The sequence below is a fragment of the Staurois parvus genome, unplaced genomic scaffold, assembly GCF_062004578.1.
Source record: "Staurois parvus isolate SC_StPar_1 unplaced genomic scaffold, SC_StPar_1.0 ptg000059l, whole genome shotgun sequence".
Classification (NCBI taxonomy): Eukaryota; Metazoa; Chordata; class Amphibia; order Anura; family Ranidae; genus Staurois; species Staurois parvus.
Window position 1 is genome coordinate 11825407 of NW_028317855.1, and position 26875 is coordinate 11852281.

At 39.4% G+C, this 26875-nt stretch overlaps 1 protein-coding gene across 3 annotated transcripts in view; it reads left to right on the plus strand.

The window, feature by feature from the left end:
• The window catches only part of MAP3K4 (mitogen-activated protein kinase kinase kinase 4), a 192183-nt gene that overhangs the window by 47565 nt on the left and 117743 nt on the right, over positions 1 to 26875 (plus strand). For all 3 annotated transcript variants that reach the window (XM_089668609.1, XM_089668608.1, XM_089668610.1), the window contains exons 2-5: positions 9295 to 9485; positions 16771 to 18155; positions 23676 to 23933; positions 25163 to 25309. In XM_089668609.1, coding sequence (XP_089524735.1) covers positions 9295 to 9485; positions 16771 to 18155; positions 23676 to 23933; positions 25163 to 25309 — 1981 coding nt within the window. The remainder of the gene's footprint in view (positions 1 to 9294; positions 9486 to 16770; positions 18156 to 23675; positions 23934 to 25162; positions 25310 to 26875) is intronic.

Sequence of the window (26875 nt, forward strand, 5' to 3'; positions counted from 1 at the left end):
TGAGATCTTGTAGTGTGCACATATTAAGGTCAGTGTGTACTTTGACTTGTATTAAACCAAAAAGAATCATTTAATATACTGTTGCTTACCATTCCTGGTGATCTGGCCAGTATGCCAGTTGTTTTTCAAAAGAGTAAGCTCTCTTGCAGTTACAGAAGAGATTTAACACTAGCAGGGGTTCTTACCCCCAACCCCCCCTCCGATTCCAGAGTGGGGGCATTCTAATACAGGAGATGTCTTACTGACCAGATCACCAGGTAAACATAGAGTGGAAAAAAAGCCTAGAAAACTAATGCAGTCATCTAATAATTGGTAAGATGCAATATATTACATTTTTGCTTTTGGGTTTAATACCACTCCAAGGATTAATGGCAATGTGAATGCCTGGCAAAGTATCTTAAACCCAAACACCAGTGTACACTTGCACTTTCATGGGCATTTAGGACCACCCATCATTGTCACATTTGGTTCTCAATGTAAAAACTTATCTATTGCAGACTGTGCTTCATGCTGCCAGAAGAATTCTCTGACACATCTGCAGATATGTAGGTAGCTTTACCCATGCATATAGCTATTGCGTAACTAGTAATCTACTTTCAGCTTGTTTAAGAAAAGGAGCAAGGGCTCACTAAGGTGATCTTTGCCTTTTGGCCCACTTATGTCTCAAACAATCCTAAACAAAATGTACTAACTTGTCTAATGAAACAATGAAATGGTTTGTAAGTGCTCATACAGGGTGGCTTTTCCTGGCATTTGCATCTCCATGCACTGTTTTGCAGCTCTTATTATGTAATAACAACAGAATAATCCGTTAGTATTTAACAAATAATTGTTGTCATAGTTTGTGTATTTACTAAGCTACTTGGTTTCAGTGATGACTCGCACCATAATTTTTGTGAATCTCAGTCCTTGGAAAGCTGAAACTTTGTAAAATTTAAATAAACCTTTTGCTTAAACTTTGCATTTCAAAAAGACTGAATGCCATGAAACTGACCTTTTGGACTGTTTGTGGAAATATTAAAGCCCTACAGTTACTAATAAAAATGTTATTGTTTAATTTTGGTTTTGAGTTGAGCGGTTTAGTTCTACATTTGAATTATACTTTAGGTCACAGATGTCAAACACAAGGCCCGTGGGCCGAATCTGTCCCTCTCAGGGAATATTTTTTTGTGGCCCTTGCACCTCTCCTGCAGGTAACCCCTTGTCTCCTCTGCCAAATCCTCCACCTCTCAGTGCAGCTGCAGCAACCCCTCATCTCTGCTTCTCCTGGTCTCAGCATTCAGCAGACTTTGGTAACTGACTCTACTCCTCCTCTGGTCCTCCTCCAGATCCTGCACTTTCTGATTTCCAGCTCTGTCTCCAAGGGGGGTGCACGGTGATGTTAGAGAGGTGTGGGATTCTGGATATCGGATGTAATGGGGGGTGGGGTGCTCTGGACATCCAGTCTTACAGATACAACTGGCCCTTTAAGGGCAACCATAATATTGATACGGCCCGCGATGAAATGGAGTTTGACATCCCTCCCTTAGATTGATCATGATCAAATGAACCATGTACTCTGAAAGCTAATAGTTCACTCCCCTCTAAAACAAGAGGACTATTGGCTTATGGAAATACAAGATAACTTGGATATGAATGTTCAATTCATGTCCATTTCAATCTCACAATCCAAGTTTCATGGTGGGTCTATTGTAGCAGTAGTCCTGATCTGATGCTCTGACTCATACCTTTTATGCAATCAAGATATGGCTGTATGATCCATTTTTGATCTGCCAACCCACTATATTCATCTATGGCTTGTCTAACACTTCAAAAGCAGTTACAACAACAGTTTTTTTTTTTTTTTAATTCTTTTGAGATAAAGGTTTCACATAAATAAAAGCTGACCATTTCAAGCACTCTTATATGTTTTAAATGGTTTGTCTCAACTCTCTAACTGCTACATGCAGGATAGCTTGTTCTGTGGAAAAACAGATCACCAGGTGAAAATAAAAGAAATTAATGCAGCCATCTAAAAATAATGCAGCCATCACTTCTAAGGAATGGTAAGCTGAAATATAATAATGTTTGCTTTGGGGTTTAATACAGTTTTAAAATCGTTCTCATACATTTAAATAGGCTACTTATCTGCTTTCAGTTTAACTTAACCATTGAAACATTTTACTTTCAAGTACAGTGTCAATAATTATTGTGGGAGTTAAAACAGTGTGTATTGTTGATATCTTGCCTAAGCTGCCAATTTAAAGTACAAAGATATTGCTTGTATGTTGCTGCTACAAAATTGGATGGTTTAAGATTGCTTATTTTTGTTTTCTGCTCAGGGCATGTTTTTAACTTGTAAAACAAGTTATTTTGCAGCATTTCCTACAGCACTAGGTCATTTGCATTTTAAATTGGGTTTTACTCTTGCACTGCATCCTTCCTAAAATTCCAGGAAGAGATTATCATGGCCATTTTGTATCCAGAAGGTGCTATGCCCCAAACCCCCAACACAGATTCAGTTAGTCGACTGCATGAGAGGCATTTTCCCAATGCCGTTCCTGGTACCCTAACTGAAGAGGTCATGTCTGTAGCAGACATGGAATTAGTCATGACACCTGCTTTTTTTTGTTCCTCCTGCCTGACCAACCTCTGCCTCAAGGACTGCTATCGTCACTACCACACACTAGTGGAGTATAAATATAGGATACAGCATGGCACAGTTCAGGGTACATAATTACACAGGGTCTCGAAAGATGTTGGGTAGTCAAGAAACTGGCTATCGCATTTGGAAAGACCTTACAATCTGTTTTAAAAAGTTAACATTTAAATTTTGGGGGTATTTGTACTTTTTATTTATTTTTAAACATTTTAAAACCTAAAATAGTTATAGTTTTTTTTTTTTTTTTTTTGTCGTCGTTACTGTTCTACTGTTAGACATGTTACTGTTTTATTGTTAACCGTTGCTGTTTTCTTTGCAGGAATGTCATTCAACTGCAGCACCGACTTGTTTATTCTGACGGCAACAGGGTTTTGCTCTCAGAATATACATAAGTAGGTGTGTGCAGTGCTGTTGGATGAGATTTTTCATCAGCACTTAAAAAAGAGCATACAGTATATGCCGAAGCATGGGGGCCTGGGGTGGCCAGTCCCTATGCTTCGGCATATATATTTTATAATATTTTTTGGCACATTTCATGTGTGCTCATCATTTAAAAGTGGGTGCATGCAGGGAGGTATATTCTAATGGTGGGCATACCACACACTTTTTCTGGTGGAGATTTCTTCTCTTTTATTCATTCAGCCCACAGGCTGCATAAAAAAAAACCAAAAAACAAAAACATGGCATATACACCCAACAAGGACCAGCGACGTACTGTTACATCACTGGACTTTGGGTGGTTATACCAGGATGATGCCTGCAGCAGGCATCATCCTGGTTTAGTTTTTTGCAGCCAGCGATGGTCTTTCATGTAAAAGCAATCCTAGTGGCTAATTAGCTGCAAGATTGCTTTTACAAGCAGTGGGAAAAGATGGCCCCCCTCCCCTGCTGCCTTCCACGGCCTTCTCAGGCAGTCCCTTTCCATCGGGGGAACCGGAGCATGCAGCCGGTGTTTCTGCCAGCTGACCGTAGAGCTGATTGGAGACCGGAATGGTGTCTAAGAACTCAGTCTACGAACTCTACTAGCATTTCATCACTTCAGATTTGCAGGATATAAACAGCGCCATTTGTAAATTGGGAAAGCATCTGATCACACTGATCTTGGTGAGATTAGATAATGTAAGGGCAGAGGAGATATCTAGAGTCTGATAGACCCCAGATTTCTCAAATAAGTATATATGACAATACCCATTGAAGTTATAGGGGATATTTGCATTCCCTGTGATAGCATTAAAAGTGAACAAAAAATAAAAATGAAAGCGACAGTGTAAAAATAATAAAAAAAAAATCAAAATAACTTAAAGAAAAAAAAATGTACCTTCGCCCTCCCACGTGCGTGCACTTGCGTACGCAAACGTTGACCTTGTGCCAGTATGTAGTTGCACCATGCATGTGAGGTATTGGCATGAACGCCAGATCAAGGGCAGTAATTTTAGCACTAGACCTCCTCTGTAGATCTAAAATGGTAGCTTGTAAAGGCTTTGAAAGCATTACCTATGGATATGAAAAATATATGCAGTTTTTTGCCATTGCACAGGGCATGCGCAGTGTTAAAGCATGCCATGTTTGGTATCTATTTACTCGGCATATCATCATCTTTTATAAGTTACCAAATAATTGACCAGTATATTGTGTTTTTGTGCATTAAAATTAAAAAAAGTCTATTTTCTTCAAAAAATTTGGGTATGAAAAATCCATGCGCTATAAAAAAAAAAGACCGACAATTTTGAGAAAAAAAACAATATTTTGAACTTTTTGCTATAAAACATGTCCACTAAAAACATTTTAAAATCAAATTTTGTCATAAATTTAGGCCAAAATGTTTTCTGTGACATGTCTTTGCTAAAAAAAAAATCCCAATACGTGTAAATTAATTGGTTTGTGTGAAAGTTATAGCGTTTACAAATGGCGGTATAGATACTGTACTTTTTTTTTTTTTTTATTCGAATAGCGGTGATCAGCGACTTATGGCGGGACTGCTGCGGACAATCTAACACTTGGGGGGGGGGGGGACTGACTTGAGGTCACTGACATCCCCAGTGACACCAATATAGTGATCAGTGGTAAAAAAAACAGCACTGACACTGTACTAATGGCACTGGGGAGTAATGGGTTAACAATGAGAGGCAACCAAAGTGTTAACTGTGTGAGAGTGTTTTACTACTGGGTGGTGTGCTTCACTGTAAGCACACTGATGTGTGTAAACACACTGTGCTCAGCCATCCCAAGCCCAAACTGATAGGGAGGAGAGCTGCACTGTAAACAATGCAGCCGTCTTCCCTGTTGGTGTTTGCCGGTAATCACCGGGCACCTGCGGGTAATCACCGGCTGGGACCCGGTGATTGACTCCTGGGGCCACGATCGGCGGTGCGGGTAGGGCAGTCACATGCCTTGGCATGCCCCCTACCCGGAAATGCAGAATCATGTATATATACGTGATCCTCCGCACAGGGGCCGCCTTGTTGCAGTATATGTACTGTGGGAGGTCCCCTAGTGGTTAAGGATCGGCAGCCACCCTCTCCTTAATTATAATATTTACTGCTTGTTAAGGACACTGGCAGCCACCCACTCCTTATCAACCATGCCTGGAACACTACTTATTTACCACATGCATTTATTTTATTACCTTTAGTGTATTAAATTTTTTGGATTTTGAGGTAAACACTGCACAGTGGGATAGGGAATTGACATTTTCAGCATTGTATATAATATTTAGGAAGTATGTGTTAGATCACCTAAATACCGCATGTGAGGTGATTTAATGAATGGAGCCTACTGTGATGCATAGGGACATTTTTGGGAAACATGAAAAGGGAATTTAACCCATTGCCACTGCCTCCTGGTAATAGTAAATCTGATCATATATAGAGGTCTACAAATCACACATTTTACAGTCTGGGCTGTGTTTTTATATAAAATAAAGTGAGCGCTCCTGTAAAACAGTAAAAGTAAGCAGCTAATAGCACTAAAGGAGATCACAACCGCCTCAAGTATAAATAAATAAAGTGCAGCGCTAAAAAACAACAAGCAGAAAGTTTGATCTAAAAAATTCGATCTAAAAAGTTCGATCTTAAAATTCGTTATCAAATGTTCGTTAATTATTCGATACAGTAATAAAGTATGCACAGCTATGAGGAATCCGGAACAAATGGCAGAAATGCGCACTCACCGACCGCGCATAGGAAATGCGCATGTGTGTATTAAATTCCGCAGATGTCGATCTCCCTCAGGAAGGGGTGTCATCAAACGATAGTCTGCTGGGCTCACAGGACCTCCTTAAGATCAGGATGGATCAACCGGGTAAAGACTCCCTCCAGGTAAAGGCTTCCCTCCTCTGGATGTAGTATGTATTGGAAGCTGTGTCTGCTGACCCCTCAATGAGGGGCAAAAAGTGGAAGAGTACCCATAGTGTAGTATGTCAAAATTTTATTGGTAACAAACTCAGTGCAGGGTAGGTCAGTAATGGTACTGGCAAGTGCCAGAAAACACAAAATGCAAGATAAAATGTTACTGACCCTAAAAGTAGAGTGGCCGCCAGACCTCCTCGTGGTCTGGGCGGCAATGAGGCGTCACAGGCTGTCAGTTCCTCCTGAGGCCTTTCGTGCTAAGGCACATCATCAGAGGGGATACTGTTAGCTCTTTGACAGACGCCAAATGCTCAAATAGTAAAAAACGGGAGTCGCGCATGCGCACTAACTCGCTGCCATTTTCGGAAAGACCAGGCAACTGCACATGCGCGCACAGCTAGGCGCCATTTTGCCGTGGATATAAGAAACTGTCAGCTGAAGTGCATTACACATCGCTGGCAGAGCACACAGAACGGTGCATTTGAGCCAGAAATAGTGGCTCATAATCCCAGGGGAGATGATCAACGTAATAACTCCAGTTTCCATTGGAATAATACAGCCACAAGCCCCTTCCCAGATAATTTAGCACCAAATTGGTGATTAAATGAGGGGAATAGTACTAACACCCACGGCATAAAAAGGTGCTCCAGGTGCTCAAGTCTGTAATCTGGTTAAAATATTGCATAAAATATAGCAAAAAATATACATTATTATGTACAATTATATTAACAGCCGGTCAAAGAACGGGGATAGTCTCTAATGTACAAAAATCACCACCGCTAAAAGAAAGGACCGGTTTATCTGCATTTTGAGACACCATTTCTTTGCCGAGGAAATTAAAAAACGATAGCTGAAATATGTTTATACACAGCGATCTTAGCGCATACAAAAACGCACAAATAGTGGTACGCAGTCCCAGGGAGGTAATCATGGATAGTGAATCCCCCTACTCAATGATTTATCACCGAGATTGGTGAATTATCGGGGGAAATAACACTAATTTATCCATGGCATATAAAGGTGCTCAGGGTGCAGCAATAAATAATAAATAAAAGAAATGCTCAGATACATGAATAAAAGAGAGGAAATATATCCCTATGTGAAAACACAAATAATAATTCACTAAAAACTATTCATAAAATAGTGAATAGGATAGCATAAAATGAATAGGATAGCTATTGTGTTTTTATAGCTGACTGTCTTCCCCTTAAGGATATTTTTCTTCACTTTCTGTGACACAAAGACAAGAATTTATGAAAATGTTCTTAACCGGTTAAGGCACAGGTAGCTGGAAAAAACCCCGCAAAATCACACACTCTGGCACCAACAGTAAGGGTAAAATTAAATGTTACCGAGGTTCTAACCCTACCCCACTCTTTTCATATTTAAAGAAGATATTCTGGCTTAAGTTAGGCTTTAATATTGTGACATACCGTATTGCGTATATAGTAGAATCTTTGTATGTGACAATTTGCATGTGTTTGGCTTAAAGCGGTTGTCCGGTTTCCTCTGAAAAAAATAAGTCAGCAGCTATGAAAACTGTAGCTGCTGAATTTTAAAAAACAGACACTCACCTGTCTCACTATCCAGCGCTGTGCTCACCCCAGCTGGGTTCGCCAGATGTCCTCTGCTCCTGAAACAGACATCTTTAGTGAGGGCCCCCTGCTGTGATAGCTTCACAACTAGGAGACCACTGCACGTGAATGGTCCCACAGTCTTCTGAGACCTTTCACATGTCCCAGAAGAATGTGGGACTCCCCAAAGGTGCCAATTCTTCACAGAGAGTGTGGGACCAGTTCTCTTTTGGGTGGAGCTCCGCTTTGTTAGGTTGTGGACTTTGAAAGTTTGAATTGGGGACATGTTTAGGCAGGAGATGCTGTAGAGACTGGACAAGTGTACTAAAAAATATATATTCCCTCTTAGGACAAATGACCAAAGGTATCTATTTTAGTCCGTTGACATAACTATTGTTTTATGTGACTGATTTCATTCCGACATCATATGGAAAGACTTGTTTTAATAAAATATGAAATCTTTTTAAAATATTAAAATATAACATTCATATACATAATTTCTACAGGACTATCAAAATGCTCTCAGGCACCTGTTTACCTACACAATAGTGTGTTTACATCAACACCTATAATGGTATGCATTTCCCAGGGAGTGATTAGTTGTAATTGTGTTTTTGTGCTTTTGTCTTTACCTGTTTTTCATCAAGCCAACCAATGTCTGTGTAGCTGAGCTGAGAGAGGTGTTTGTAGTCTATATATGTGGTGGAGGAAAGATGTTTTTATATGGAGGTTGTAGTCCTTAGTGATTTGATCATGTTTTTTTTGTAGAAAGAGAACTTTAGAATCTTTTCTTTATTAAAGCGGAGTTCCACTCACTCTGTAAAAAAAAATAAAAGTCAGCAGCTACAAAAATTGTAGCTGCTGACGTTAAAAAAAAAAAACAAAAAAAAACAGCCACTCACCTGTCCCAGGATCCCGCGTTGCCACAGCCTGTGCCAATCCTTAATGGGGAGCAGGGGACCAATCTTTAAAGCAGATCTTCCCCTTTTGGGTGGAATTCTGCTTTAAGCAGGTTAGGGGAAGATTTAGGCTTAAAACTGTTTAAAATTTAGATTTTTTAAAATTCTTTTTGGAATAGGAAATCATTTTTTGTAAAGCTTTCCTCCTGCTGTAGGAATTGGGAGCATGTCTCAGGCAATTTGCAACTAAGGATCCCAGACAATGTAATCAACATTTAGACCATTCAGCACTGATTCCCATCCACTGCTCCTTTTGATTTACGGACATTATTCTGCACTAGCGCTACATTCATTGCATGGATTATTTCATCTGACAGACCAAGTGCAAGCCTGATATTATGTAGTATTCCTGCTTAATTTTTTTCTGAAGTCTTACCTGAAGAGAGAATTTAAAATATTTAAGTTGAGCTTGGAATGTTAAAGTGCCTGTTCTGGCTTTACTGTTAATTCTGTGACAATGATGTCATATTTTCACAAAGTCTTAAAGTGTGTGTGTGTGTAGTTTTTTTTTTTTTTTAAATGGCATGTTATTGGTTTTCTGCATAACTACTGCAAGTAAACAATTTATTATGTATGTCACTGTGTTTTTGAATTTACAGGTAGTGATTAATTGCTGTAACCATGATGTGGTTTTTTTTTGTTTATGAAAAGGTGTCTGCATTTATTTCAACACTTTTTCTGTATTCTTAAATAGTTCATTTTTGTTTTTTCAAAGTTTGGAAAGAAAACATGTTTTAGCACAGTCTGCTAGACTATTTTCTGTTGTTTTTCAGGCACATGCGCAAAACCGAAAATGCTGGTGGAGACAGTTTGGGCTGTGAAGCGGATGAGTTTTCAGATGAAGCCAATGCAGAAACCTTCTATGGCACCTCTCCTCCCAGCACTCCCCGACAGATGAAACGCATGTCAAGCAAGCATCAACGAAACAGCTCTGGGAGGTCGGTTAGCCGTTCCTTATGCAAAGGTCAGTTATCAGTTTATATTTTAGATGTACAGAAGATGACCAGTATATTTATTCATATGTATAGTACAGCTCTGTCCATATGGCTTTAACACCACTTAAAGGAACAATAGATAAACTATATATTTGTAAGGGGAATATATAGTGTTAGTGTATATGGTTTATTTAGTATGTTTCAAAAAATACTGTCAATTTATGAAATATTGCTGTTTTTGTTTTCTTTTTTTAATATTCACCATGGGCAAAGAGCCTAAGGAGAGTAGTATTTGTTTCCCTGCTGTTCATCTTTGTTAGGAACACACACAGCTGCATAAGCTGGGGAGGACACCCTTCCATTGTCTTTAGTTCATACAGCTGCAAGTAGTGTCAGGGCTATGGAGAGATGGTTTGAAATAAGCAGATACTGCTCGGCTGCCTTATTGGAACTGAAAGCTTAGAAGCATCGACCATTTAAATGTTATTTCTAATATGAAATGTTAATATAAAAAAGTTACAGAAAAAGTATATAAATATGTAATATATTAAAAAAATGTTTTAAGATTAAATCAATGTTTAAATTACATTTATAGACAGATGGTAAATGTTTCCAGGGATCATTGAAACAATTTTAGAGCAAGAGCTCTTAAAGTATGGGTCAATATGTGCAATGAATAAATTCATGCTGCTGGGGCAGAGCGAGCATTTTATGATGGTGCCAGCTTCAAGGCACACAGAGGCATCAAGTGCCTTGCAAATGGCAGGTGTCTGTGCACACCTATTCTGAGGCTTCTGTGTGACTGTATCTGAGGTCTGCTTTTTATGTACAGTGGATAAAATGTATTAATGTATTGTCAAATACTATAACGCTTTTATTCTGATGTGGATTGAATTTTCCATCTTTATTAGCTGCGGAAATTGTTTTTGAAGCTTGTGCTGTTAGAAATGACAGAAATAAACTAGGCTGACCTTTGTTCTTCATCTGCTTTTCTGTTCTGCTCAAAGTGGAGCTTCTATTTTCATGGAAGATCGGCTCTCATGACAACACCCCACCCCCAAAATACAAATGTCTTTTTAAAAAAAGCCTTTTTTTTTAAAGAGAGTATTTGCCTCCGCCCCAGCTATCTATATTTTCATAAGGTGACATAACCATCCCTCACCATTGTCTCCTGGTAAAGATGGTAGCTAAAATTCCCATAAGAATGTGCTCTAGTTCTTTGCATTCTCTGTATTCAAGCTCCCATCTCTCCTCGATGGTAGCAGTGTGGTATGCAAATTGTTGTATGCATGTTATGTGTTTTTGTTTTTTTAAAACTTAATCTACTTTGCTTCTGGTGTTGTCAGTACAGTACTGATTCTTCCTCTTGGGACGTTTAGCTGGCCTAGGGGAGAGTAAAACTGTAAATCCGGGCCTGCTGCCTCCCCTTGGCGTTTACATGTCTGAGCAAGGGGTGGAGTGACACTGGTTCTCCAGGGGGTGCCCCAGGAATTTCGCAATTCTATTGTAATGAAGCTCAGAATCTTTGCCTCACTGCTGCTATCCAGAGAAGCTAAGAGCTTGAATGCCGTGAGAATGCAGAGGTCTGGAGTGCATTACTATGTGACTTCTTTTATGAAGTATAATTGCTTTATTAGCAATATTTTAGCCTTTCACTTTTCTGATTTACAAGCGGAAAACAAATAACTATATTTGAATTGAAACATACGTTTATGGTTTTATGTATTTTTTTTTTTTCCCCCCTCTCTAATTATTCCACCACTGTTACTAGTCTTTTGTATGGTTTTGCTTACATTTTGGTTATAATTCCTTTCTTAGATCCCATGTTTTTAATTTGGATCCTTGGATTAAAAATTTTAGGAACCTCTGCTTTAGCACATGCTATTTGCACTAATGCTGACTAATAGGGCTGCAGCGAACTATTAGTTGGCTGATTTATTGTTTCTATTAACCTGATAAAAACCTCAGTGTGGTGAATATGTAACATTTTAAAAAAAAAAAAGTTATTTTTGTATATCTATATGTAGTGGTAAATCTAAATAATCAGCTACATGGTTAGGAAACTAGATATCCACTCTGCGAAAGATAGAGGTTGAATCTGGTACATATCATCAGACTCTGAGATCACAATTTTTATTTAAAAAAAAAACAAAAACAGTGGTTTGCAGATTTTCAGACAGGATTGTAGTATGATGCATGACAGACCCCCTTGTCATAGGCAGGTAGCTTGATACACACTCCCTGTGCCTGCTGTGAGTAAGACATTTACTAGTAGCAGTATGCTTTTTGCATCATCTGTAATGATGGGGTTAAAAGAATCAAAAAATAGCCCTTTCATAGTACATAAACAGCAGATAATCGCTACTATAATTTAGGATTCATTTATACTGTGAAACCATGAAAGTAATAATATACTGTATGTGTATATCTCCTATATCATACATACCGGCCACTATATTAGGCAACACAAATTTCTAATCTGCCAATCACGAAGCGGGTGGCAAGCTCAGGGGTGGCAGCCCTGGATGTCACTGCTATCCCTAACAGCCAGGAGGGAAGAACATTTGAAAGGGGTGGTGAGGGTACTGCAGGAATGCCTAGACAGTTGGCCATAATAGGGGATTCTATAATCAGAATACTTTGTCACCAACCGAATGTTTGCTGTCTGCCTGGTGCCAGGGTTTGGCATGTGGTGGACGGGGTTGATAAATTACTGGGAGGGGCTGGGCATGACCCAGCTGTTTTAGTCCATGTTGGAACCAATGGCAGAATACATGAAAGGTGGAGGCTCCTTATGAATGAATTTAAAGAACTAGGCTGCAAGTTGAAGGGAAGGACCTCCAAGTGATATTCTCTGAAATATTACCTATGCCATGCGCAACTCAGGAAAGACTGGGAGAGATTATAGAACTAAATTCATGGCTAAAGACTTGGTGAAAGAAGGAAGGATTTGGGTTTCTAGAGCACTGGGCTCATTTTTTATTGGGGTGCAACCTATATGCTAGAGATGGTTTACACCAAAATGGAAGGGGGGCTGCTGTGCTGGGGGAGAGGTTTATGGGACTGCTGGAGGAGTATTTAAATTAGGATCAAGGGGGTAGGGAGAATTAGATTATAATGGGGCAGACAGGTCAGTTGTTACTGGTGGGTGGAATGGGGAAAGATGGAGGGGAGGGCTATGGCAGGTGATAAGAAGGTACCCATGTTACAAACATTGGAATTGGTATCATTTGTAAATAGTTGTAATTTGTAATAAATAAAAAATATGCAAAATACGTGTGCAAAGGGTATCAATGAATTAAAGTGTTTGTTCACCAATGCCAGAAGTCTGCCAGGCGAAATAGGTGAGTTGGAAGCTTTAATTGGTATTGCTGAATCTTGGCTTCATTCTTCACATGACTGGGCCATTAATATTTCTGTCTATGTTCTCTTTGGAGAGACAGGGTAAAAAGAAAAGGTTGTGGTGTTTTCTTTATGTGAGAAGTGATCTCAGAGCGAGTGTAAAAGAGGACCTAGTTGATGGAGAGTGTGATGAGGCTGAAGCATTATGGGTGTGAAATGTACAAGGGGGTGTTTACTAAAAAGGTAATCCTTGGATTTTGCTATAGGCCACCCAGTTTTAATGAGGAGGTGGAGACTCAGCTCCTTGCACAGATCGAAAGGGCTGTGACAGTGATGATAATAGGGGATTTTAACTACCTGGAAAGTGACTGGAGAAATGGAAATGCAGGAACAGTTAAAGGGCAAAAATTTATAAACCTACTTCAGGACATTTTTATGGTACAGTTCATAGAGGCCCCAACTAGGAATGATGGTCTGCTGGACCTGGTAATCTCAAACCATGCAGAGTGTATTACTAATGTCCATATAAAAGACCATCTGGGTAGCAGTGACCATAACATGATTTAACGCCTTGTTGGCTGTAAACAACAAGCACACATGGGAAAAATAAAACTGCTCAATGTTAAGAGAGCTAATTTTCCAAGGCTGAGAGCTGCTCTCAAAGACTTAGACTGGGAGGGAATATTGGCATCAATGAACACAACACAGAAATGGGAGTTCTTCAAAAAGACTATGTGAACACTGCAAAATATATTCCCATGGGCAACAAGTTTAAAAGGCTAAAAGTAAAACCTATGTGGCTTATGACCAAAGTTAAAAAACCTCTAAATAATAAAAAGAGTTTTTATGAAATATAAAAATGAAGGAACGTTATCATCGTTTACATATTACAAAGAATATAACAGAATATGTAAAAAGGAAATCAAGGTCGCAAAAATTGAAAACTAACAACAGATTGCAAAAGATAGCAGGACAAACCCCCAAAAATTATTTAAATATATTAAAAGGTCAGAACCGAGCATGTAGGCCCTTTACAAAATAATCTAGAGTGGGTGACTGGGGACAAAGAGAAGGCAAATTTATTAAATACCTTCTTCAGCTCTGTGTATACAAAGGAGCATGGGGGAGCTCTTGTCCATAATGGGCATGGTATTTACACAGCTCCAGATGATCCACATTGGCTTAGAATTGATATGATCCAAATATATGTAGACAGAATAAAGGTGTATAAAGCACCTGTACTGGATGGCATACACCCATGGGTCCTTAAAGTATTGAGCTCTGTCATTTTAAAATTATTTCTAATTTTTAGGGACTCTTTAATGACTGGCATAGTATCACTGGATTGGCATAAGGCCAATGTGGTGCCTATTTTTAAAAAAGGATCAAAAATTTTACCAAGTAATTATAGGCCTGTTAGTTTAACTTTTATAGTTGGGAAGATACTGGAGAATTTAATAAAAGACCACATACTGTAGATGAGTTCTTGCTGGAAAAAAAATATTTTGGCAACAGACCGCATGGATTAATGGAAGGCAGAAGTTGTCAAAAAAATTTGTTTTCTTTCTATGAGGAGGTGGGCAAAACCTTGGATAGAGGGGTGGTTGTGGACGTGGTATACTTGGATTTAGCAAAAGCGTTTGACACAGTTCCCCACACATGGCTAATGCGTAAGGTAAAGTCTATAGGCTTGGAAAAATTAGTATTCGCTAAAAAGTTTGTATTCAGAGAGTAGTGGTTAATGATTCATACTCTGAATGGTCTAGGGTTGTCAGTGGTGTACCCCAAGGTTCAGTGTTGGGACCCTTACTTTTTAATATATTTATAAACTATGTAGGGTCTGGGATTAAAAATACTGTTTCAGTCTTTGAAGATGACACCAAGCTATGCAGTGGAATAACATCCTTTCAGGATGTCTCCAATTTAAAAGCCAACCTCAATGCACTGTTTAATTGGGCAACTATGTGGCAAATGAGATTTAATGTTGATAAATGTAAGGTTATGCACTTGGGGGCTAAGAATATGCATGCATCATACATACTAGGGGGGTACAACTGGGGGAATCAATGGTGGAGAAGGATCTGGGAGTTCTGGTAGGTCATAAACTTACCCACTTGCCTACTGGGCACTTATACCCCCTTCGTGCCCAGACCAATTTTCAGCTTTCAGCACTGTTGCATTTTGAATGACAATTGCGCAGTCATCCTCGCTTGTATTAAGAGGTATAGACTCCAGAGACAGAGGGATATCATTTTACCCCTGTACAAATCATTAGTAATACCTCATTGGGAATATGCAGTTCAATTTTGGGCACCAATTCACAAAAAGAACATTGGGGAACTAGAGAAAGTATAGAGAAGGGGGCAACCAAATTGATAAGAGAACTACACATCCAATGAGGTATTGCAGGGCTGCCAGTGGAAAGCATGACTTACAAAGGCAGAGACATGATGGGACTTGTAGTTTCTCACCAGCTGGTGGGCCACAGTATGCCACTTGTGCCTTAGTATAAGGTCAAATGATCTTTTTAACAAAGTGCACTTTTTTTTAGCTCCCCTTACCTAACAAAACCAACCTTCCTCAGGTGCATACTTACCTCAGTCCAATGGTCATACCTGCACATTACAGCCTCAATGACTTGTATGCAGTTGTGTCTCCAGCCTCAGGAGACTGCTCTATAAAAATCTCTGGGTTTGTCATGCATGGTCACAGCCAGGGTTCTGAAGATCTACTTGCTCAGTGTAAATAAATATCAGAGGTTGTGACTGTTGGATTAAGGTTATTATGCACCTGGGGTAGGTTATGTCAAGGAGGGGGCTTTCTTTTAAAGTGCACATATCCCTATACCTGTAAAAGCCTTCCATGTGTTTGACCTTCAAAAACTCTGAGGCTACTGCCAGGAGCTGCCATCTTGGATTTGATGCTAGCAGATTTTGTGACACTTTATAATATCCCCCCAGGTGCTACATAGAAAGTAATTATCAGCAAGGGGCACATAATCTGAGGTCATGGGGCTTTCCTGGAGTAGCAAGTAAGCCTTTAAAATACAAATTTTTTTTAAATCTGTTTCCTGCAAATTTGAAGCAGAAATAGTCCCTTTTTTAACCGTAATCATCCCTAATTAAAGTAGAAGAATGCCCTACTTTTAATAATAGTTAGTGTTAGCCTTTTTTTTTTTTTTTTTTAACTTTTCCATTAAACACCATTACATTTGTTATGATTTTGCAGTGTTTTGTACCAGAAACTGTCATTGTAAGCAGGATAATTTATAAAATACTCTCGTAACACTGGTCTAAGACCTTTTTCACATCTATGTGGGTGGTTGAGGGTGTAGAAATCACAAAATATGCTGTGAGAGAAGGCGCGGGGCTGCCCTTCATTGTGAACGGCACCTCCCACGCATGTAAAAACGCAGCACCTCAAAAGGACCATGTGATTTCCCTGTTGGCCTCATTTGAAAAAAAGGTGCATGCATCTTTTTCATCGGGAAACGCAGGCACGGCAGCTCATTCAAATGAATGGGCTGCTGTGCCCAAGCAAACGTGGCCTGCACACATGTAAAGGTGTGAACCAGACCCAAGTAGGAACAATCCTTTTTTTTTTTTTTTTTTTTTTTTTTTTTTTTTTTTTTTTTCTATATGTATTTCATATGTATTTCTTTGTTATCTTGGTTAAATACAGTAAGTCCATAGCAGAAATATAAATATTGCTTTATCCATGATGAAGGGTTCACTGATGCGAGAGCTGAGCTGGTTAAATGAATTGCAGTGAAAAGGCAAGTTAACTAAATGCATATGTATACACCCCCTTTAAATCAATATTTTATGAATGTACCTTTAGAAGCAATTACAGTCTTTAGATGTAGATTTGTAACAACTTTGCAAAAGCATTCATCTCGGTGAATGCTTTTCAGAGGAACTGTATCTACATATGACAACGTCAATAATATTTTATTGTTTCTTTACATTACAGAAAAGATGAGCACACCGAAGCAGACACCACAGAAGGAAGCAAGTAAAAACTTTGAGAGCACAGAGGACCATAGCTACCGTCAAGAGAAAAAGAATAGGGCAACGCTCAGGACAACAGAGCGGGATCAGAAGAAAAATGTGCAATGCTCATTTATGCTGGATCCTACCTGTAGTTCCTTGCCAAAAAAATCTATACCAGATGTTGATCTTAATAAGCCTTACCTCAGCCTTGGTTGCAGCAGCAACACCAAGCTACCAGTGTCCGTGCCTGTTCCAATTGCTAGAACTGCACGACAGACCTCTAGAACAGACTGTCCAGCTGACCGCTTGAAGTTTTTTGAGACACTTCGTCTTTTGCTTAAGCTTACTTCAGTCTCAAAGAAAAAAGAAAGGGAACAGAGAGGCCAAGACAATAACTCTTCTATGTGGTTTAATCAGTCTAATGAACTCTTTTGGCTAGAGCTGCAAGCTTGGCATGCTGGCCGCAGTATTAATGAGCAAGATTTGTACTTGTATACAGCTCGACAGGCAATACCTGAAATCATTAGTGAAATTCTAACTTTTAAGGTAAACTATGGGAGGTTGTCTTCTGTCAGCAATGGTGGCAATCTCAATGGACCTGTTGCAGACGGGCAGTATCCATGCCCTCATGAAGCTAATTCTTTTGGTTATTCAAGCTATCATGACCATATTCAGAAACAGAGAATTTCTTTTGAGCAAGTAAAACAGATTATGGAACTCTTGGAGTACATCGAGGCACTTTACCCATCTTTACAGGCTCTTCAGAGAGATTATGAAAAATATGCAGCAAAAGACTTTCAAGCACGAGTGCAGGCACTATGCTTATGGCTTAATATAACTAAGGACCTTAATCACAAGCTGAGGATTATGGGAACTGTTTTAGGTATAAAAAACCTTTCTGACATTGGCTGGCCAGTGTTTGAAATTTCTTCACCACGTCCATCAAATGGTCCAGAGGAAGACAATGACATGGAACAAGAGGGGGATATGAGCACAGATGGTTCTGGAACTTGTACAGAAGAAAGCGATGAAGAGACTGGTGATATGGACAATATTCTACAAGCTAGGCATGAAACTGACAGCAACCAAAACAGTAAATTAAAGGTTCACTTTATGAAGGAGGACCACTGCCTACAAAAACTGGATAGATTTGTGTCCGAGGATGACTCTTGCTGGGGTAATCCAGAGTGCAGCCATGAGACTGGCTGTAATAGACACTGTTTGACTTCAATATACAGACCCTTTGTAGACAAAGCATTAAAGCAGATGGGGCTTCGGAAGCTAATTTTGAGGCTTCATAAATTAATGCATGGCTCACTTCAGAGGGCTCGAATAGCATTGATAAAGACTGATCATATATTGGAGGTAAGGATTACAAGGTATTTTATATTGTACCGGCAAAAAATCCACATTCAGAATCAACTTCAATCTATCTGACCTAGATGACATTTGTAGCAATAATTTTCAGCAGTCATATATTTTTATAGAAAATGTGTATGTTACTACGCCAGGCAAAAACTTTTTTTTGCTAATAGTCCTCCACTGGGTATTTAAAAAAAAAAAAAGAAAAAAAGTACAGTCTTCAACAATAATTCCATTCTGCAAGTAGATGTCCTCAGTTTTCCTGACTGAATTATACCTAGTGTCATTCAGCCTAGAAGACGGAGGACATACTTTCAGTTATATGTTCTGCATTCACATTCAGTTATGCAGAGAGCAACACTGGCGCTATCATGGCATTGTTGCTCTCTGTATCACTATGGACTGCTCAGATCTGGATAAAAGGAAGTAGACTTCTGAAGAAGGTAAGGTTACAAAAACAATGCCTAAATGACATGCTGGGGAGACCTATGAGGGAAGAAGTGCGCATGAGGGGCAGAGGGCAAAGCCCAAAATTGGGCTTTATAATCAACCCAAGAGGAGAGGTTATGAGAGCTGTCATTACTGAACTATTTGCAAAAGGGGGTAGGCTTAAAGGTTTCACCCTGATCCTGGCTTCTTTGTTTTATTTATTTTATTATTACAGGTACTTATATAGCGCTGTCAATTTACACAGCACTTTACATATATGTATTGTACATTCACATCAGTCCCTAACCCTCAAGAAGCATACAATCTAAGGTCCGTAACTCACATTCATACATACTCATACTAGGGCCAATTTAGACAGGAGAAAGTTAACCTACCAGCATGTTTTTGGAGTGTGGGAGGAAAACGGATATCTGGAGGAGTCTCAGGCAGGCACAGGGAGAACATGCAAACTCCAGGCAGGTGGTGTCCTGGTTGGGATTCGACCCTAGTACTGCCAGGCAGAAGTGCTAACCATTAAGCCACTGTGCTGCTCTGTTTTAAATATTTATCTCTGCGGTATAATGTGGCCAGAATTGATGAAGTCTAAAGAACACATAACAATCAGATTTCAGTTTATTGCGGCTTTGAAAATAGATTCTGATTGGTTACTTTGCACTACATTACAGTGTACACTTTTCTCTTTCTTTTACTATAAAAACAATGAGTAATTGTTTACAACATCTAAAATATACATAGCATACCACTTGTAATATAGCACTAAGGATCTAAAAAAAGATCAAGATTGCCAATCATTCTGAATTTGGGGGTATTTTATAAATTCATAACCAACAAAAAATTGTATACCTGTTTATCAGATTAGCACAGATGTATACATTATAATTTTATAAAAGCAAAAACTCATATATGAAGTATGCATTTATTAGGCGGACAGTGTCTGATACAAGTGGTGTTAAACTGTTGCTTACCAGAGATTGGACTCCAGCAAACAAAGCTTTTAGTCAATCCTATATAACCCCGAACGCTTCTATCAAGATCCAGTTTTTTTGCTAGTTGTCTTAAAAGAATGGATTTCTTCTTTATCTGAGAGAAGTAAAACCCTTTCTGCAAAACTTCTACTATCAAGATATCCTTGCTTTGCAGTCAAGATCATTAGTTTACTGCAGAGCCTGAGAGATCGTTCATGCAGTTTTCCAAGGCTCATCATCTGCATAATCTCAGAGTTGTACCTTGACCCTGTCATGTGTGACCGGCCTGTTATGTGATTCCCTTGGGCACTGGGCTGTGCTGTGGGTGCTCTTCCAGATACCTGGTGTACTGTGTGAGTCAGCTACAGAGTGCGTTACAGGTCCAGCCACAATACACCATTGACTGCATTGTGTGGGTTTGTCCCAGCTTGCGCACATTGTGTGGACTCCAGGGCAACTTCTGCAAAATGGCTGCAGTAAGTTAACGGTCTTGCCTTTTAGGGGAGCTTGGTGCATGCTTTGTACTATTGCTCTCTGCAAAGAATAGCAGATCTAGCTGCTGCTTTGACACAGCTCTCTCAGGGAGTTATTGCTGTTGCTCCAGGAACAGGAAAGACCTGAAGACTCTCAATTTTCAATCAAGCTCAATTTCTTCATGGAATCTGTCAGTTCAGTCATTGCTTCCCTCCCTCTGGTGGCCCTTCTGGCCTCTGGATACCAGTGATGCCTACTTGTTTATTCCTTACTTTTCAGCACATCAATGCTACTTGTATTTTGCGGTGGGCATCCAACATTAACAATCTGTAACCCTTACCTTCCAGTCTGTCCTCTGCAACTTGAATTGGCACCGAAACACTAGCTCCCTATGCTTTGTTCACAGGGCATCCGCATAGCAGGATACCTGGACTACATTCTCCTGAAAGAACAGTTGACATGGGCTCTTGGACTCTGCAGTCTTAAGAGTTGTCCAACCCTTCGCTTTGCATGATGGTTTAGGGCTTGATGGTTGCCTTCTTCGAGGCAGTTTCATATGCCCAATTCGGGGGTGGAATAAAGGATGCAAACTTCATATGATTTTTTTTTTTTATGTTTTTAGACGTTTGTAATGTAGAAAACAAATGTATTGGTTGTGGTAGTCTGATAAACAAGTTATATTTTTTGGGTTTGGGACTCCCACTTGTATAAGTGCAGTTGAAGCTCTGCTGAAGTTTTACTATGGGTGATTGCCAAGCTATGATTATTTAACTGATAAAGTGGTTGTAAAGGCTCAAGATTTTTTTACCTTCCTGCATTCTGCAGCAGTGCTCCCAGCCTCTTCAATACCTACCTGAGCCCCATCGCGATCCATTGATGTGTACAACAGCCTCGGCTGTCCTGGGTCTCTGCCTCCTCATTGGCTGAGACAGCAGGTGGGAGCCATTGGCTCTCGCAGCTGTCAACCACAGCAAGTCAGCCAATTAGGAGAGAGAGGGGACATGGCCAAGCAGCGGCTCTATGTGTGAATGGACACACGGAGCCGCGGCTTGGGCATACACCTGCTCAGGTGCCCCCATAGCAAGCTGCTGGCTATGGGGGCACCCGACAGAAAAGAGCAACCAGGAGTGCCTGCAGGGGACCCCAGAAGAGGAGGATCCAGGCTGCTCTGTGCAAAAGCACTACAAGGAGCAGTTAAGTATAACATGTTTGTTGTTTTCTGAAAAACAACAAAAAAACAAACAAACATTTAGTGTCGCTTTAAGTGTTAAAATGAAATTTTGTACTTTTTCTTTATTTTCTTATCAATTATTTATAAGAAAATAAAGAAAAAGCAAAAAATTTCATTTTAACATCTTTAAATTTTGACTTAAAGAAAACATGTAGTAATCTCAATTTAATTCACTTACAGGTTCAATAATTTCATTGTTGCTATTAGCATATGTACCAGAATCTGTGTATGTAGCAGCCTGCTGTAATTTCCTGCACAACAGCACTCGGAATGCTCTATTGTTTTGCATAATGTTCCTCAGCCTAACATTGAACTTGACTATAGGTAGTAAAATTACCTGTTCAATGTTCTTTTATTTCCTTAGGCCTCCTGTACACAAGGCATAAATTATGTCTCTTTTTACAGGCGATTGACTTTTTTTTTTCGTTTCAGCCTGTAAATACACCTCTATGTGACCCTGCACACATAGCGTTTTATAGGTGTGTTGAAAGAGGAGTCTTTAGAAGCTGGAAAAGAAAACACTTGCATGCTCAGGAGAGGTGCTTTTGAGCAGAGAAAATGCTAGATGCAGTTAGCGCTTGAGCATTCATGTGAGCCTTTAGTTGTTATACTTTAAATACCACCAAAAGAAAGCACAATCTGTCTAAAAACAAAATGATAAAAATTTCGTTTGTGTACAGTGTTGCATGACTGACTAATTGTCATTCAAAGTGTGACAGCTCTGAAAGCTGAAATTGGCTTGACCAGGAAGGGGGTGAAGGTGTCCGGTATTGACATGGTTAATGAAGTATGTCCCATGGTGTGCAGGCTGCTGAATGCTGTAGGATTCCTAGTTCAGGACTGCCTTGCCTTCCTGCTGCTGAGCTTTTTGCACTGTGGGCTTAGCGGTTTTTGGGCTCACATGCCCTTTCCTCTACTGCCCTTTCACTGATTACACGATCTATAAATGGGGGAGAGAAGCCTCTGCCCCTTATTCACAGTTGGTGTTGCAGACAGTGCAGTCTGTGGTGTTGCAGGAAAGTGCAATCTATAAAATGTTTTCTTAAGCTGGCCTTACAATTTTCTAGTTCTATTTCCTTTAGATTTACCTTCAGCTGTGTAGTGCAAGGGCCTGCCTGATTGCACACAAATTGCAAATGTTTTGGTTTGACCTCATATTTATATGGTTTTGGTAAATCTAAAGGAAAATTGTAGAATGAATGGCCAACCTTAGGCTGCTTTCACATTGAAAACATACAAATTACTGCGCTGCCTCTCCCAAAAACTACTTTTAATTAAATAAATGAATAAACTCCCTACTACACAAAGGGTTCCCACAAATGTGCATGTGCTATAATGCCCCTTGGGCCCCTTGGGTTGGCAATTATATCCCTCCTCTCAAGTGACTAAATCCCAAATAGACCAATAAGTAAATACAAGGTGCTTAAATGACAATAGTGCTTAAATAGCACATATTTTTTGGGAGAGGCAGCGCAACAATTTTTATGTTTGCGCTCACACATTTGTTCACCTGTACACATTTGTGATTTTGCTAGCAGAAGCCAGTCTAATTGATCAGTCCTCTGCGCAGGTTATTCTCACATGTTTTTACATTGATCAGTTTTTTCAGTTCGGTTAAAAAAAAAAAAGCATAAGAAAAATGCATGTAAAATGCATCAATTTAAACTTCTATGGTAGTCTTCACACTGGTCCATTGTTTTTCAGTTGCATTTTTAAAAATGCTACATTTTTGATGCATGCACCAAAAATGCACCTCTCCGTTGTAATGAAAAACATGTCAAAAATGCATCGCAACACACCTGTGGGAAGTGCTTTGTCCAGTCCAGAGATATGGGGAAGAAATGCAACGCAAACGTATCAAAAATGCATATTCGTTTTTGATGTGTTTTTTTTTCAACGGAACGCTGTGAAAGCAACCTTAGTGAGGAAGAGGGAGGGAGGGACGTGTCTTCATCAGATCAAGTTTAGTGTGGCTGAGCCCAGAGACATGAAGCTGGTAACCCCCACAGTACAAGAAGGTTAGCAGCAGGAAAAGACAGCGTAGCCCTGCAGTGTTGCTGAGAATTTTTTTTTTTCTTTTTGCTAGCTAAATTCCAGCTTTAATTATCCACCTGTTTGGAAAAATGAAAAGGAAGAGTCTAATTGTTGGCTTTAGAATATTTGTGTTTTTAATTATGTATATATATCATTCTTTATGCCTAATGCAGTTTTTAGCTACACTTTCAAGATCTGATGCACTGGGTGTTAACTGAATCAGTTCTGGGAGGGGTAGGCTGAAGGCACAAAACCACTTGCAATCAGCTGCCTTTGAAATCAAATTGATGCATATTTCCAATAAACTTATAAATACAGTTATTGAAATGTTTATAATGTAGCTTACCTTTTATCTCCATATGGGTTTAGTCTTCAGAATTTCCCGACCTCATGTTGTGTTCAGATTACTTGCCCGACTTGCTGAAGCAATCATCTACTTCGCTGCAAAACTCAGAACCCTCGTGTGACCCTGTGTCACTAGAAGAACTGAAGGCCATGGACCTGCCATCATTTGAACCGGCCTTCTTGGTCCTGTGCCGTGTCCTTTTAAACGTAATTCATGAGTGTCTCAAATTGAGACTGGAACAGAGGCCTGCAGGGGAACCATCTCTTCTAAGCATTAAACAGGTTGGTATTAGGTGGATGGAAATAAACTTTTTTTTAATGTTTTATGTATTATAAAATCTTTAAAAGATCTGGATATTTTGTCGGGTAACTCGCTAAATTTGCCAGAAATTTACAGACCATCAAAGTGTGTGTGTAGGGGGGTTGTTCCTTGGTTTCATGTAGAAATGCAGATTTAAGGTTAATATTATTATAGGATAAATATTAATTTAGCTAGTTAGAGCAAAATGTTAGTGTAGTTTAATTCAAAATGTTTTCTTGGAAAGGATAATTTATACATCATAATTACCCTCCCTTCAAGATGTAATTTGGGTTCTGTCAAATATGGCTGCTGGTTGCATCATTAAAGTGATTGTAAACCCTCAGCTTGTGAAATAATTGAAAAGCAAAACATTTGTGTATACATATAGAAAACATGTTTTTCCCTTTTTTTTTTTTTTTTTTTTAAAGTGATCACATACACTCTGTTCTCAACTGCAGAAGAGCTAGGAGAGGAGGGACAGCAGCACACTGATTTTCCCAGTGAAAGGCTGTGCAGGGAAGGAGGGGGGGGGGGGGGTTGCCAGGACGAACATGATCATTGGAGGTGAGCACACTGAGTTTCCAGCACAGCTAGAGAACTGACCATGGTGTGTTCTTTTGCCTAATGTGGACAGTTTTTAATAGGAAATGCAGAGGGACTGGCAGGAACACCAGGGATTTCACACAAAGGAACCAGTACACAGAGAACAGGATACTTTATCATACAAGTACATGGTACAGCAGGAATATGAAATGTTGAGTTTACATTTTCTTTAAAGGATAAGTTCACCTTTGGGAACATGTTACATGTTCCACCTGTTTTTAGGGTGGAACATGTAACATGGTCCCATAGCCGCAGCCGTGAATGAATTAATTGAAAGTTTTCAATGAACTACCCTCTGCACTCTCAACACAAACTGACCCCTATCCCCAATCTCTCCCTCCCCAACCACGATGCCCCCCTGGCCTGCTCTTGCTCTTTTGCCTGCACCCATGCTCTTACAAACGCCACTCATGCTTACCACACTTCAACCAACCCCCTTTACCCTAGCATCTAGATTTGTAATAAAAAGTAGGGAAAAGTAAATGAGAAAATGTAATCTCCACATCTATGGCTGACTGGATAGCGGTTTATGAATAATGGATTTAGAGTGAAATGCTGTGTTCATATTATCCTGACTAATAATGCAAAATTGTGTTTCTGAAAATAGTTAGTAAGAGAGTGCAAAGAAGTGCTGAAAGGTGGACTGCTGATGAAGCAATACTACCAGTTCATGTTGAGAGAGGTGCTGGATGACTTTCAAAAGCCCGACTGTAACATTGATGCTTTTGAGGAAGATCTGCATAAAATGTTAATGGTAAGTATTTTTGCACAGTTTGTAGTATGTGTTTTTAAAATGGTAAACAACCAGTCATTTTGAAACTATCGTGTGCTCAGAAGTTTTTTTTTTTTTTTTTTTTTTTTTTTTTCTCTTCTTTCACCCAATTATTAATTAATAGAAGTGAAAAGAACGGAGGTCAACACCCTCGGTAGTTAGCAGTAATACTGCTAAACGCAGAGATTAGTACTGTTTGGCAACCATATAAAATTGTCTTAGAATAATTCTATTTGATTATATATAATGAAATAAAACTTTATTTGCAGAAATTTTGGGTAATGGTATGGCACAAATGAACCAATAATCTCCCTGAGAACAGGAAGTGGGAGAGATATATTCGATTATTCTTGAATGAGTTTTAGGGGTCACACTTCCACACCAAATTTGCTCATGGGGAGGTATTTCATCCATATCCATTGAGCTGCATTTTGCTATACACTACTGCAGATGTATGGTATGAACAAGAATCATAGAAAACATTTTTTCTATGTGCCCTATTCCACACCATACATGTACAGTGGGGTGTAGAAAAATGTAGCTCAGTGGACATGGTGTTAACCTGCCCTCAGCCTTTCAGATTTTGCAGTATTATCTTGGACTCCTAAAAGTAATATTAAAGGTTCCTTCTTTTTAAATAAAATAATAGACATACCATACTTACCTGCTCTGTGCAATGGTTTTGCACACAACAGGCCTGATCGTCTTCTTCTGGGGTCCTCCTCTGATGTTCTTGGCTCCTCTTCTTTGGTGAATACCTCCATAGGAATCTGCTTATTCCAGAGCTGCCCTGTCTGCATCTTCTGACACAGACCAGGAGGCTCCCCCCCCCGTATCTCGTCACGGCAGTAGGAGCTAATAGCTCCTGCTGATATCAATCTGCCCAGGGATGAAGGACAGGGGCGGGAGAGCTTCTGCGCTCATGCACTGCGCTTGATCATTAATGGGCTCATGTAAGTATAAGGGGGAGTGGGGGAAATTCTGTTACACAGATGTGTTTTTGTTTTGTTTTTTTACTTTAATGCATAGAGTGCATTAATGTAGAAAAAACTTATAGGCTTTAGAAGCACTTTTAACAATTTCACAATTTTTTTTTTTTTTTACCTGACTGCAGAAGCTTGTGTCATGGTTTCACTTTAGATAATCTTGTTTAGCTTGTTTTACAGCAACATTCATTAACTAAAACATTTGCGCATTAAGACATGATGAAAGGAATTTGAAGCCTAAAAATCATTATTGCTTAACCCATAAAGTAAAGCAGAGTACAGGTTTCCAAAGCTGCCAGACTGGAGTGTAGCATTCATTCATTTTTAACTTTAAATCCTGCCCAAACATTTTTTTTTTTTCCTCTTCAATTTGGAAAGTGTGGGGAAAAGAACCAGAACTGCTGTCAGGTTTTTAATGCTATCCTGGACTCCCCTAAGGAGATGCCTAGTCACTTTATTGTTGTACCTGTGATTATTTTTTTTTTTTCTTCAAGACCAGATGTAAAGGATGATTTCCAACCGCAACATGAGACAGCAATAAACAGTTGACAGGGGTTTTAAC